Here is a 14,626-nt window from a genome sequence, read left to right on the forward strand (position 1 = left end):
GTGTCTGCTGCCCTGCCTTTGCCCAGGGTCCCAGCCCCTCCAGACTGAGCAAGGGTGGTTCTGGGACCTGCAAGAGGAGCTTGGGGCGGAAAGCTAAGGTGTCCAGTACCCTCTGCGCCCTGGGGCTGGTGCCCTCCTCCCTTGCTGCAGGCTGCAGCCAGGCCTGGACAAGCAGAGGGAGGCAAATGGCTCTCCCCAGGTGTTGGGGGCAGCAGCAATCCCAGTCGAAGGAGCTGCAGCAACCACCCAGGCCAGGCCCATGGGTGCCGGGAGCCACGTGCCAGTCAGTGACCCATGGCGTGGCGCTGGGGCAGCCCAGCCAGGTCCGTGTCTCTGGCCTGGAAGAGCCTGGCTGGCCCCATGGCCTGTGCTGAGCTGGGGGCTCCGTGTCGGTGTCGCTGCTGCTCCCCGTCTGCGCACCCAGATGCCTGTGGCTGTGTCCCACCTGCCCCGGCCTGGGGTAGTGCTCTGGGTGCACCTCCTCCCTCAGCCTCCCTGGTACAGCGTGTGGCCTGCACGGGCTTGGGGGCTGATGCCTGGTCCTTTCCCCAGGGCCACAGCACAGATGCCCCTGTGACATGATGCTGGCCTGGTCCCCAGGCTAGGAGCTGGGGGCTGTAGCAGCGCTGGTAGGGTGCGGCGGCTCTGCCAGGTGCCTGGGCTGGACCCCCGATAGGCCAGCGGCTGTGGCTTATCAGTGTTGCCCGGTCCCCACAGCCCTTATCACGGGGCCCTGGACCACGGCTTCCAGGAACCCGGTGCCTCCCTCCCCACCGCCAGCACAAACAACAGGCCCCTCCCGCACGCGGCACACGTGTCACGGGACTCATCATGCAGACGTGCAGCCCCATGTCTGCCAGGCAGACAACACCTCTGGCTCTGGCTTTGTGAGCCCCATGCACAGCCGTTTGCACGCACGCACACGCATGCATGCACACACACCATAGAAACCTGCAATACACATACACACACACACACACACACAGGTCAGCTGCATTCACACACATATGTAATACCAGCCTGCATCCGCACAGTGAAGCTGTGTTTGCACATGCACATATCATAGCAGCCTGCATATACATGTGCATACACATGCATGCTACAGCATCTTTAACACACAGTGTACCTGTGTTCATGTGTGCACATACACACGTCATAGCTGTCAGCACACATACAGTTTAGCTGAGTTCATGTGTGCACACATGCACACGCCATATCATCCTGTACATGCACGGTGCAGCTGTGTTCATATATGCACGCACACCATAGTGCAGCCGTGTTCATATGCACACATGCATCACAGCCTGCACACACGGAGCAGCTGTGTCCATATGTGTACACACACACGCATCATAGCATCTTGCACACACACAGTGCGGCTCTATTCATATGTGCACACGACAGCCGCTTGCACACACAAAGAGCAGCTGTGTTTACACATGTACACACGTGTGTATGCATACACTGTAACAGTCTGCACATGCACAGAGCAGTTGTGTTCTCTGTCCTATACGCACACATACACGTGTGTGCTGGGCTTTGGCTGGTGTTGCTAGTGCCAGGCTGCTTTCCTCCATGGTGCCCCAGGGTCAGCAGGAATCCCTGGAAGACCTCACCCCTGCTCTTCGGGGTCTGGTCTTCTCTGCGGCTCTGGGCCGGGGTGGCTGCCATGTGGTTGAGCCCCTGCCCAGGTGCCCTGGCTGGACCTGCTTCCCCTGTGCCTCTGGCCACCCTACCTCCCCAGGTGACCCCTGCAGCATGGCCTGGCTGCTCCAGTCTCTCCACTGAGGCCAGGGGCTGTGTCCACGTCCATGCTATGGGGCAGCATGCAGCAGCCCCCTGCCCCTGCAGCTTGCTGGATGGAGCACCGGGGCCTGGTACGGCCAGGCTGGTTCTGCAGCGCTCCAGTCTGTGCTTGGCACCATTGCCCTGTGGCTGCCACGACCGTGGGGCACCGCGGAGCCCTGGGCAGGGGGGCAGGACGCAGAGCTTTGCAGAGCCTGGCCCATGACAAGGAGCCCCCAGTCCAAAATGCTTCTGTGGGGCATGGGAGGACTGGAGGGGGCTGGGGGCTTTTCTGCTCCCAGTCTCCAGGGCCCTTCCCTGCACGTGCTTGCCGTGCATGGGGCTGACACCAGGGCTTGCTGGGTGGACCTCGACACCAGCAACATGTACAATGGGGCTGCAGCCCCAGGGCAGCTGCAACAGGCCTTTCCCAGGGCAAGGGTGCCTGCAGGGGCTGTGCGGGAGCCAGGGGCTGGGGGTCTTCCTGGGCCGCTGCTTGGGCAGTGCGTTTGCCCTAGGTAGAGGCAGGTCCTGGCCCCAGATGGGCAATGGGGACCCGGGACACTTCTGCCTCTGCCACTGCCTGCCTGCACTGCCCTTGGGTGGTGGGACAGCCCTAGCTGCTGCGCTGTGCCAGGCCAGGCGGAAAGGGGTTAAAAGGGAAGGTCCCAATGCCAGCGATCCTTGATATGCAAACGAGGCTGTGGGAGCAATTATAAGCAGCTGGGCTGGAGCCGCCAGCTCTGGAGGGGAACCAGGATGCACTCCTCCCCCACACACCTAGGCCAGGCCAGGCTGGGCCGGGCCAAGTAAGTATGGGGCCCCACGGGGAAGGGGCTCGTGCCCCCGTGGTTTCAGCTGGGATGCACCAATGGCACCCCACAGACAGGCCGGGGCTCCCTAGGACACGGCTGGCCTCGGCTTCCAGCCAGGAGTGGGGGAAGCTCTGGGGTGGCGGGGGCTCCAGCACCCGGAGCAGCTCGCGGGGTCCCACAGCCACGGGCCCGGTGCCCTGCCCAGGGTGGGCGCTGCCACTGGCTCAGGGCAGCCCCAGCCCCTAACGCCGCTCTCTCCTGGCCCCCAGGTGTGACCAGCGCGCAGCAGGCAGCCCGGCATGCGCGGGGGCTCTGGGCAGGATATCATCGTATACTGTAAGTCGGCTATGAGACACTACAGTATAGATGATGTACTACCCGGGCCTCTCCCCTCCTCGGCACCCAGCGCAGCCCACGCCGTCCCGGGGCGGCAGGAGCAGGGGCCAAGCCTGGATCCCGGCGCGACGGAGGCACCCGGAGCCGAGCGACACCCCGGGGCGGCGGCGAAACCGTTACCATTACTGAGTTTAGTAATGGTGACGGTTCTCCCGCCGCCTCGCCTGCCCCGGACCGGGACGAGCGGAGCCCAGCGGCGGGGCGCGGCGCGGCGGGGCCGGGAACCAATAAAGGCGGCTGCTCCCAGTGCCGGTGTCTGTCTCCGCGCTCGGCCGGGCAGCTCCTGCCCTGGGGGGCGGGCCGGCGTCGCTGTGCGGGGAGCGGAACGGCGGCCCCCACCTACCACTCGCCCTCGCCTCAGCCCCCGGGTGGCGGCGCGGCCTCCCGGCTTTTCGCCCTGCCTCAGCTTCCCTTCAGCAGCCAGCTTGCCCCCTCCCTCCTGCCCCTGGCCCGTGGTCCGCGTCACCCGGCGCTGCGGGGCTCGGGGGTGTGCGGAGGTGCCGCCGCAAGGCTCCGGGGGCGCGCGCTACGGCTACACAGTGCACGTGCAAGGCCTGCGCACGACGCGCCCGCCCCCGCTCCAGCGCATGCGCAGGCGGAGCCGGGCCTCGCGCGCCCCCTGCCGGCCAACCCAGGCGCCGCGCGGCTCCTCCCGGAGGACCCCCCACAATCCCCCGCGCACGCTGGCCCCTCCGCTCCGCCCTCTCTGTGGTGCCGCCTGGCCAATGGGAGCGGCGTTGGGGGCTCCCGCCATGCTCCGCGGCGGGCCAAGGTGGCGGCACCCAGCGCCGCGATGCTGCGGGCTGTCGCGGGCCGGGTGTTGCGGGGGCTCAGCGGGAGCCGGCTGCTGGAGCGCGGGCCCCGGGGCGTGGGGTGTCCTGTGCGCTGCGCCGCGGTCGGCTCGGCCCTGGACCACATCCTGAGGCTGCCCCGCGAGGGTCCCCGGGGGCCGCACCCGCCGCCCGTGCCGGCCTGCGCGGGTGAGCGCCGCTGCTACGGGGCACGCGCGCTTTTCAGTAGCGGGAGCACTCTCCCCCAGGACTTAGTGGGGCCAGTCAAACGTGTCGCTTTTGCCCCGAAGCCTTGTCTGCTGCCGCCTTGGGACGGGCGGGGGCCAAATCCGGCTGGCCGGCCGCATCGGGCCCCGTTTCCATGGAGACGCCAGCAGGACGGGGGCCAGGGTTGCCATGGAGACCGGCCAAGTAGCGCTGGCAGGTCTCCACGGGCCGGGGGCTGAGCCACAACCTGCCGCAAGCCACTGTGGTGGCGGGAGAGCAGGAGCGCGGAGGATGCCCCAGGTCTAGCAAAGACCGATTCCTTCGTCGGTCCGTAGGCGCCGGGGCTGAATCAGGGAGCAGGAAGTCGGGTGGGGCCGCCTTCAGTGCTTGGAGATGAGATGGAGACAAGCGGCTGCGTGTTTCGTAGCTTGCCGTGTCCCCTTAATCCTGCGGTGTCACCCTGGATCCTGGCATTCGCGGTTCAGGTGTCGTGACGGCACTGGTACGCTTTGTGTCCCTCTCTGCAGTAGAGCAAGATGGCTTATTGTTGCACCAGCCAAATCAGCCCAACAACCCCAAGGTGCTCAGGATTGCCATCCTTGGGGCACCGAATGCCGGGAAATCGACCCTCTCAAACCAGCTGCTGGGCAGGAAGGTAAAGCTGCGCTGTCGCGATTTGGACGGTGCTGCAGAGTCAGGCTGCCGGCTGGTTTTGTTGACTTTTCCCAAGTAACGTACGCATCTGGATTGGACTCCTGCAGGTGTTCCCGGTATCCAAGAAGGTGCACACCACGCGATGCAATGCCCACGGCGTCATCACATACGAAGACACTCAGCTGGTAGGTTTCCCTGTGTAGTCAGACAAAACCCCATTGCCACAGCGGGCAGCATTATCCAGGTGGCATGCAGTATTTTGCTTTTGCCCTCTGCTTGGGGTTAGTCACATAAATGTGAGTTTAAGCAGTGTGTCGGGGACTACAGAAAGATCTGTGTTGTGTTGCTCTGCCTTTCCCTTTGCAGATCATTCTGGACACACCTGGCCTCACCAGTCCTCAGAAAGCCAAAAGGTATACCACTCTTAATGTGGGTAAAACTAGAATCCAGCTGGGCCAGGCTCAAGGGGACTAGAACATAGGTTCTGCTGCAGGAGCTTGAGGGGCAGAATGAAAAGTGATAGGTGCCCATGTGGGACAGACGTGAGGTGTTCGTAGATCATTGAGCATTTTGACCCTTGTGCTTGTTGCTGCACTAATAGCTGGTCTCACAGGAGCAAATAAGGGTTACGGTCTCAGGGCTGCGTGGTGTTGAGCGGTGCATGTGCACCCAGAGCAAGAGAAGTTGCGGGCCACAAGGCAGTGTTGTGCTAGCTGGCTCCTGGAAGATGTAAAATGCAGTCCTGCTTGTTTCAAAGAGAAACTGGCTGTGCAACAGGTTGGGTGCAGAGGTGGTATGTGATCAGTGTCTGTGTAGTTCTGCAACGTGCATCTGTGTTATAGGCACAATCTGGAGAAGTCTCTCATCACTGACCCGTGGGACAGCATGGAACATGCAGACTTAGGTGAGAGCCCCATTCACTTTCTTTGTTGCTGTTACTTGTGGCATCTATTGTCACAGATACCTAATTGTCTGTAGATTGGGTGGAGCAGTCCAGGCAGCTCCTTGATGTGGGAGGGCAGCTGGGGCAAGGGAATGGGTAGGGCACCTGTATATCGGGGCTGCTTGGTGCCACGAAGCAGTGTGGAGGACAGCCCTGGTTAGTGAAGGGGCAGGGGGAGTTCTGATTTTCTATGACAGGTTGTCAGCCAGGGTACTTGGGAAGGTCCTAGGGGGTATGTGTGGGTGGGCAGGGACAGGGTGCTGCCACCCACTACCCTGTGCCACTGCCTCCCGGGAGCAGGACTGGGGGGGAAGGGAGAAGTGGGGTGAGGGCAGCGTCTCCCTTCTGTGGGCCTCAGCCCCCAGCCAGATGCTGGGGCAGGGGGAGGGAAGGCACCTCACACGTGGATGCTGCCATCCACCACGCTAGGTGTTTAGAATGCATCTTATAACGATTGAGGCTTCCAAATTGCTTTAAAATAGTAAATATATTAAGAAAGCGTTTTGTTCAACTAATACCCATATATATAGCGGCATTTCATTTTAATCACAGAAAATGTGGGTTCTTTCATCAGAGAATTGGGGATTTTTAAGCTGAGAAAGCTAATGACCTGGGATCTTGGTCAAGTGGGAGCCATAGGCCAGTTTGTGCAAAGAGAGGGTTCAGTTGTTTCTCTCTGCTTGGCAGTTCTGGTTTTGGTGGATGTGTCGGATCACTGGACACGGAACCATCTGAGTCCCCATGTGCTGAAGTGTCTTTCTAAGTTTCCACAGATTCCTAGCGTCCTGGTCCTAAACAAGGTAAATGAAGGCTGTGGCTCCTTGTACAGTGAGTAGGTTACGACTTGTTGAAATCACTCGTGGTTTGATTCCCTCTTTGGTTTCTTGAGTGACTGGGACTGGGTGTGTTAAAGGACCTGTTATTTTTCATAATGTGTCAAGTCCCTTTTTTGAAAACCAAAACCTTTAAAGTGTGCACTTAAAATGTGGACCCCCCAGAACCATCACTTGTTCTAAAAACTTTACCTTGGTACCTTGTCCATTATTTACAGGCCTTTTTTTTCTTTATACCTATGGGGGGAAGAGGAAGGGGAGGGGTGTTAAAGAAATGCTGTATGTTCTCTCCTGTGGCTTTTGGACTTAAGGTTTTCAGTCTCTTTTCTCTTGCTGCACAGGAGGAAGCTTTAGTCTTGCAAAGTGCACACCTTGCTACTGTAAGCCATGCCTCTGTGTCCAGGCTTGGGTTCTGCAGTACATTTACACAGGACTCTGATTCAGGTCAGCCTGGAAATATTATCTGGTGCAGGCTGTAGCAAGCCATTGCCTCTCAGGGGCAGCACATGTCATTGGTGTGCCATGGTCTGTGCTGGCAGCCTCTTGTTTTCAGGGTTAAACTGAAGGTGTTGGTTTTGCTCGGTAAAGTGCTACGTGGCTTGGCTTGCAGCCACGTGAGAGATCATATCTCTCGTCATACCATGCTGCCTGCCACAGTGGGGATTGGTGGAGATGCTTGAGTTGGATCCAAAATCATGTTGAAAGAGGGTGAGGGTCACTGAACTCAAGGGCAGGGTTTTTTTTCCTCTGTTTCAGAATAGTTTTTGACCTGAGGCATACTGGAAAGCATGTACCTTCACATGTGATACAGAAATGGGCTTTTGAATCCAGATTTGGGGAGCAAGGCTTGGTGTTCGCTGGGTGGCTCAATTTTATTCTTATAAGTTATGGTGGGGCATTGAGAGTCTGGAATAAGCCCCTTTCTCCTCTGTATAAACCGAAACACATGGCAAGTCTTTCAGTGGGTGCCCTGCATCTTAAAAAATCTCAGCTAGAGTTTGAATTTCAGAGACCAGAAAGCTGGAAATAACCATTCCTGAGCTACAAATGTGCTGACTTCCTGCCCAGTCGTGGAAAATCACAGCACGCTAGCTAAACTCTAAGCACCTTCCCCTGCAACCACCAGCAAGGGTTTGTTCTCTTTTGGCTCAGTTAATATATAAGAATAGCTGCTTGAAACCTCAGGTGCTGCTGGCCTGTTGCCAGTGGGGCAGACTCCTGATCTCTCCCCCTTCCCTTCATACAGGTGGACCTGCTGAAGAAGAAGCACCTTCTGCTGGACCTGGTAGCACAGCTCACTGAGGGAGTAGTCAATGGAAAGAAGCAGATAGTGAAACCACTGCTTAAACCTCATTTGCATTCCACCGAAAGCAACCCCCTGCAGGGTGCCCAGGCTTCTCTGGCTGAAAGTGCAGCCAAAGAGTCCAGTTACCCACAGAAGGCTGGTCAAGTCCAGCTGGGCTCTGGCTCAGATGCTGATAGCACTGTCAGGTCATCGGGGCTTCTCCACACTTTGGAGGGCACAGAAGAAGTGCCTATGCCAAGCCCCCCTGTGCCTGGAGGCTTGAAGAACAGGAAAGGCTGGCCGCACTTCCAGGAGGTCTTCATGCTGGCGGCTCTCCATGCCGATGAGGTGGATACACTGAAGGTGAAGTACCCAGAGCACTTGGATTTTGCATCTGCCGTTATACTCAGCGATGTGCCCCCGTGCAGCACCGCTGGTTAACTCAGTTACACCAAGCTGCCTGTCCCATGGGGGAATAGGGGTGCTAGCTTCTGCCTGCCTTTCTCATGCTCGGGAGCCTGCAGGTCCCTGAGGGGTCCATGGCAGGCTGGTGGTGAATGACCTCTGGGCATGGGAGCTCCATCCTGTTTCAGTGTACGCAGGAACAGCAACTTTTGCCTTGTTTCTGCCCTGGACTTTTGGTGGTGTTGGTTGTAGCTGTGTTGGTCTAAGGACATAGGCAGACCAGGTTCTTTGCATAAATGTGGTATCTTTTATTAGATCAATTAAATAGTTGGACCAATTAAATCTTTGCAAGATTTTGGATACATACATGAAAGCTTGCAAAAAAATTTCCAACTGTTTAGCTGGTCTAATAGAAAATACCACATTTACACAAAGAACCTTGTCTGGACTTCTGGTGACACTCTGCTCCAGCACCTACACTTGCTCCCTGTGGGCTGAAGCGCCAGAAGGCACAGGGGACCTGAAATCCCATGCTTTCGTTTCTATCCTTTCCCCAGCTTGTACAGCCTGTTCTGAGGGACACAGGAGCCCTGGCAAAGTCTGTTTTGGGAAGTAAAATTTGCCCTTCCTCTGCCAAATGTGGCAGCTTAAATGTGCTAGTGTTTGACCAGAGAGAGAGTATTGTGGTGCTTCTAGGAAAGACTAGCCATAGAGGGCATAAGCAGCATGTGACAGTGCCAGGCAATAGGTAACTGCCCCTGTTTTTTGTGCTGGCAGAGATACCTCCTGCTGCAAGCCAAGCCAGGCCCGTGGAAGTTCCACAGCAGGGTCTTGACCAGCCAGTCCCCTCAGGAGATCTGTGACAACATCATCCGTGAGAAGGTGCTGGAGTACATGCCGGAGGAGGTGCCTTACGCTGTGCTTCAGGTAGGAAGTGGCTTGGCTCAGAAAGAGCTGCTGAAGTCTCTGACGAAACAAGTTTGAGGGTATGTGGCACCGTCAGCCCCAAGCCCCGTGCTGGGAAATGGAGTCGCCTGGAGGCTGGCGCTGCCTGAGTATGGGTGAAAAGGCAGGGGTGTGACCCTGGGAGGACAAGGACTTGCTCTTCCTGAGGTGCCACATTCATTGTGGTTCTGTTCTGCTGTTGCAGAAGACGGAGAGCTGGAGTGAGGGCCCAGCTGGGGAGCTCGTCATCCTGCAGAACCTGCTGGTCCAGAAGATGACACATAAGGTGAGGGTCACGGCACTGACTTCACTTCCCCCCCGGCTGCTGGTGTGTGCGGAACATGAAGCACAAGAAGCTGCTTCTCTGAATCCTTGCATGTGGCTGCTGACTGCATTAGTGATGGCCTGGCACAGTAGGGCTGCGAACAGCAGGTCAGGCACAACATAGCTTGTATTAACTCTCGCTGGCTTTGTGGTAGGTTGAAACAAGAGGTGAGGCCAGCCCTGCTGTGCCCTCCTAGATGAGAGTCTACAGTAGCAGTGGGGTTGGAGATTTGCAGAAGGGCAGTTTGTGCTTGAAAGCTTCTTTCATCTTTCTCCTAACTGCAGAGCTGGTCCAGTAAAAGGTTCTGCCACACCCAACCCACCTCAAGAGAGAACAGGGTGGCGGAGGGGTCTGTTTCCTGCCTTCTCTTTGACTAGGCATATGCATGAGCGGGCAAGCCTCCCAGTCCATGCCTTGGCCAGCCATGGGCTATCCACACCCTCCCCTTTGGCACAATCTGTTGCTAATGCCCAGCTGCCCTAGTGTGAGGTTGAGGCCAGAAGCCTCCAGGTGCCTTCTACCGAGAGCTGCACCTTTCCCTTCTCTGGCCTGCACAGTGGCTGTGCTGCTCTGTGGAGCTCTCCTACCCGGTGGGTAGCGCAGGCTGCCTTGATGAACTGCACTGACATTCTCTTTCTGTGCCGGTGCAGAACATGCTGATCGGCAGGGGTGGCACTATAATCAGCAGGATCGCCCAAGAGGCTGGGAATGATCTGTCGGACATCTTCCTCTGTGACGTCCGCCTGAAGCTCAGCGTGAAGCTGAAGAATTGAGCTCTTTCCTTGGGCAGGGCCAGCTTGTGTGGTGTGGAGCTGCCGAGGCTCGTGAATAAACCCAAGGCAATGGCGTAGAACGTGCTGCTCTGGCAGAATTCCAGACTGAAAAGAGATTAATGCTGAGACCTGGGCAGATCTTCAGGTCCTGCCTCTTACCCTTGCATCATCTAGTGGACATGGGATGTAGGTAGAAGGAGAAAGGAACCAAGAACAAAAATCAAGTTTCTGAGGCCTGGGTCTCCAAAGCAGGCAAAGGTGGGTAAGCTCCCGCATCTGCCTGGACCCATGAGCCCACAGCTCCTTGTAAATTAGTGTCTGAGGCTCCCTATGCTGTCAGTGTCCACTTAAAAGACGAAAAGGTCCAGCCTTCTTCCAGCAAGAGCTTGAAACACTTCCATGACTGGAGTTTTAGGGGCTCAGCCATGAGCAGGCTGAGTAAGTGGTGTGGGCTAGGCGCTGCTTGGTCAGGTCCCCTGTGCCAGCTTTGGAGCCCTTCTGCCCAGAAGGGGCTGCATAAATATACTTGTCCTTTGACATTAAACAACCCTCTTTTTATTTCTGTCTTTGGTTAGCAAAGAGTTAACAATGACAGGGGGAGGAAGATTGCTGACTGTGGGCCATGCCGGGTGCTCAGGACTTCTCCAGTTGTTGCCTGACACTTGGATGCAGCAGCTGGAGCCAGCTGACATCAGGAGGTGCAGAATGGGTGCTGGGATGAACGTGTGTCTGCTCCAGCTGCTTCTCAGCTCTTCTTTGGGTTAAACTAATGAGATGCCGTGGGGGCGGTGGTCAACAAAATTTTTGGGCTGCAGGTCGGGTGGGTGGTGGTCAAGAGGTAGGACCCAGCCAGTGCCACCACTTTTCCCTGGGGCAGCATGGAGGTAGCACCTGCCACTGTTGCTTTCCCTGTAGAAGTGTGAGAGAGTGACTGCCAGGAAGCCCCCGCTGCCCAGTGCCACTGAAGCCCTGCATCCTCGGGTCAGATGCAGCTAGCAGAGCCACTTGTAGATTGTTGCCTGTTGCTGTCCCTGCCTTGGGGCTTCCTGGGAGCTCTGAGTCCCAGGCAGCTCAGGGAAATCCAGAGCCAGACAAGGGGTTGCTTCAGTGGCACTGGCAAAACCCACTATGGAGTCGTTAGTCACTGCTGCATGGAACACAGGAGCTTCTCAAAGCGACAGTGAGACTCCTTTAGATGGTAGCTGAGAGCCAGACTTGTCTTCTCCAAGCAGGGAACGTTTTGGTGCCTCAGATGTTTCTAACTTTCATATTCCACTCGCAATAAAATGCAGTCCCAGCACAAGCAACTGGTTCCTTTTCCTTTATTCTTTTCAGCTGCTCAGACCTTGCGGCTGCCCCCTCATCTGTCTCATTCTGACTAGAATCTGGACACTTTTATGTGTCTTGTCCTTTCTTCCCAGCCAAGCTTAGATCACACTTCCATAGCAGGTGACACCTTGCAGGGAAGAAAGACGGATAAGCGTGCTTTGAGGATTCAGCGATGTCTCATCTGCTGCAAGCTACAGTGGGGAAACCATTTTCTTTGTGGAGCCTGGAAACACAAAGGCCCTTCTCAAGCCACCATAAAGCCTGTTCCAGAGATTCTTCCAGGCAGAACAGTCAACAGAACCAAGTACCCAGAGCAGCTGGTCTTTAGGGTCAGCCGTGATGGAAAATCGCTGCAAAATGGGTTTGACTGAAATGGAAATGGCATGTGCATGGAACTGCTCGATGTTCAAGGGCCTTTCGTTACAGCCTGCTTGGCCTTAGGTACAGGAGGTAGCTTACTTTTACAAGCTTGTCCGCTTGCTTAATTGGCATGTCCTGAGCCATTCACTTCTATGAGTGTGGCACTGTTAGCGCTTGTCTGTGTTTTGGGACCATGCTCCTGTGTGTAGGTATATTTTTAATGCTTGGCTTTGGGAGGCCACCTTGGGCATGGAGGGTGCTTGTTTAGGACTCTTACTCTAAGAAGCTAGCTGACATACGCCCTCATAGTAAAGAGGAGACAAAAGGATCAGATGCTGGGGGTTGGGACCATGTGGCGGTTTGCAACAGGAGCCCACAATGCAGGTGACAAGGCTGTCTGACAGCGGAAATAGCAACTCCCGGCAGGAGAGGCCACCAGACTTGGGAGTCGTGTCTAGCACCTGCTAATCCTCAGGACAGCGCAGGCGTTCCCTTTTGTCTCTTAGACGCTGACGTGTGTTGCAGGCCCAAGTTCAATTCATCTTTGACGCAGCTGGAGGAAAGTTGTGCTTGTTTTTAATTGGCTGTGGGTTTTTTCTGGTTTTGGTCTCAGAACATCTTTGTTGTACAGCAAGTGCCTGCATACGCAGCGGTCACAAGTGGCAGTGAGAGCCCTGCGTCACACGGGGTGTGATGCCTTCTCGCTGAAGTCAGTGTTAAAAATGCCTGTGGTGTGAGAGAGGAGATGGCAGTGTGACCCTGATCTTGCAGGCAGCTATGGGGTGGCCTATGATCACAAAACCCCAGCTGACTGGGCAGTAATGGGTGTTAGTTCTCTTCTGTGGCGGACTGTTTGCTCGCAGACGTGGACCACGCAATGTGAGATTCCTCTGAGGGAGGTCATGAAATCAGCCTGTGAAATAGCATTGATCATGCTGCTAAACACCTAAAACATCACCAGAAATGATGAACCAGGCCAGGTTCGATTGGCAGCTGAATACCAGCCATTCTCCCTCCTTTCGCAAGGGCTAGAACTGGAGCTCGTGCTTGGGCAGAATCCATATCTGAGCAGAATCTTCTGGGAGGGATGTGCCCACTTCCCCAGGTATGCTGCAGGGACTATGTGGCCTGTAGCACGGATAAATGCCTGGTTGCAAGAGCAGAGGTGAGAAAGCAGGAATGAAGTGCTGGATCCAGCTACTGTTCTTGGTGTGCAGTAAGTAATGGTGTACAAGTTGCTACCAGATCAGCTGCACCAGAGAGCCCCACACTCCTCCCTCGCGCAGAAGCACAAACACGCCCTGTAAGGTGCAGTACAAGGAGCTTTTGTGCAAGTGTGGCAAAAGCAACTAATCCTTTGAACAGGAAGGCAGGCCTCATCATGTTGCCAGCAGGAAGTGTTCACCTCCTTCCTACCTCATCAGCGAGTAAGGGAGGACACTAGACCAGTCCTGGTTGGGAACGAGGCAGTACCACAGCTGAGGCTGGGAGTCAGGACCGAGTTGTCCTTGACCGTTCTTCTCCCTCTCAGCAAGTCCCACAAAGCTTGGACTGGGAAAGGCTGTGGCGATGGGCTAGGCCTTTCTGGGTGGCTGTGGCTCTTTAGGCTAGGTTGGTGTGACAGCCTGGCTCTGGGTTCCTCTTCTCCAAGGTGTGAACTGTGTGCTCCGTTCTCCTGGAAGGGACACACTTGTCCTGTTCCTCGATGGCAGAGATGCTGTACTTGGCCATCCAGAGCAGTGGGTGTTGGGCCTAGGCTACTGATTTGATTGAAGCTGGGTTTTGCCTAACTCTGCTTTCCTTCCCCCCCACCCCGCCCAACGCATGCACAGGTGGATAGAAACTTCTCTGCCTCCCTCCCAAAGTGCAGGCAGTTCTGGTGCTCCAGCATTGTCTAAAAGATATATCCTTATTTACAAACCTGCTGAACCAGCAACTCAGCAGTACAACGGGATCCTTATTTTGTTTGGGGTGCTTCTAACTTTGCTGGAGGCTGCAGCAGCATGTTCTTGTGCACGGCGTGGTCTGGGCTAGAAATGGGCAGATGCAGGTCAAGGGACAGAGGGACACAGGGTGGGTTGGAGGAGCAGGCCTGCTGTTCTCTGAACCATGGGGGTGTGCAGGTCTCTCATGCAGTGCTTGGAGAACCTGTTTCTTGCCTCCCTTTGGGGTGCTGTAGCTGTGCCCAGAGGATATAGGCGCTGAGTCCTAGATTACTACTTCAACTACTGTTACGTAGCAGTAGGTGTAAGAGGCCTGGAATAAATCTTCCCCGGCCCCCCGCCCCCCAGCTGGTGTGTTCCTGTATCCCAGCACTACTGGGGTAACCATCCTTCTCATGCAGGACGGGTCTTAGAGCAGCGTGGGGGGGACAATCAGCAAGGGAGGCAGCCTGGCCTTTCCGTCCGCGTCCCTCGGGGCCTGTGGTGAAAACTCAGCGTTAACCTGGCATCACGGGCTCTTCCAGGAGCTCATCCTGAGCCGTGACTCCGCACGACCTGGGGCCGCTGCTCTCAAGTTCCGCGGAGCCGCCCCGTGGCAGTTCCTTGCGAACAAGCGGCTCTTTCCTGCCCTCCCCTCAAGATGATGAGCTTCCCTGCCGCTGCGCTGGGCCTGCTCCTTTAGCTGGGGGACTCGGGGCGCGCGGTAGTGCCTGGCCTGCCCGGCAGGGAAGGGTGCGGACCACACGTGCCCGGCGCTGCGCCCTCGAGGCCGCCCCGCCACGTGCTGCAGCGCCCAGCTGGAGGCGTGGGGGCGTGGCCCAGAGCGCCACTGCGCCT

General features: G+C 56.8%; 2 protein-coding genes across 5 annotated transcripts in view; both read left to right on the forward strand.

Moving 5' to 3' along the window:
* FLOT2 (flotillin 2) overlaps positions 1 to 13,949 on the forward strand; it is a 29,001-nt gene extending 15,052 nt beyond the window's left edge. For all 4 annotated transcript variants that reach the window (XM_019545828.1, XM_019545827.1, XM_019545830.1 and 1 more), the window contains one exon: positions 13,937 to 13,949. The gene's annotated coding sequence lies outside the window, so the exon portion shown is untranslated. The remainder of the gene's footprint in view (positions 1 to 13,936) is intronic.
* On the forward strand, positions 3,775 to 10,208 carry ERAL1 (Era like 12S mitochondrial rRNA chaperone 1). Its single transcript, XM_019545826.1, has 10 exons — positions 3,775 to 3,976; positions 4,522 to 4,649; positions 4,756 to 4,833; positions 5,015 to 5,061; positions 5,491 to 5,552; positions 6,279 to 6,391; positions 7,671 to 8,072; positions 8,892 to 9,041; positions 9,265 to 9,345; positions 10,035 to 10,208. The coding sequence occupies exons 1-10, from the start codon at positions 3,790 to 3,792 to the stop codon at positions 10,155 to 10,157; spliced, it is 1,371 nt and encodes a 456-aa protein (XP_019401371.1). The 5' UTR covers positions 3,775 to 3,789; the 3' UTR covers positions 10,158 to 10,208.
* Positions 13,950 to 14,626: the final 677 nt, after the last annotated feature.

Source organism: Crocodylus porosus, unplaced genomic scaffold (genome assembly GCF_001723895.1).
Source record: "Crocodylus porosus isolate Cpor-Errol unplaced genomic scaffold, CroPor_comp1, whole genome shotgun sequence".
In the NCBI taxonomy this organism is placed as follows: domain Eukaryota; kingdom Metazoa; phylum Chordata; order Crocodylia; family Crocodylidae; genus Crocodylus; species Crocodylus porosus.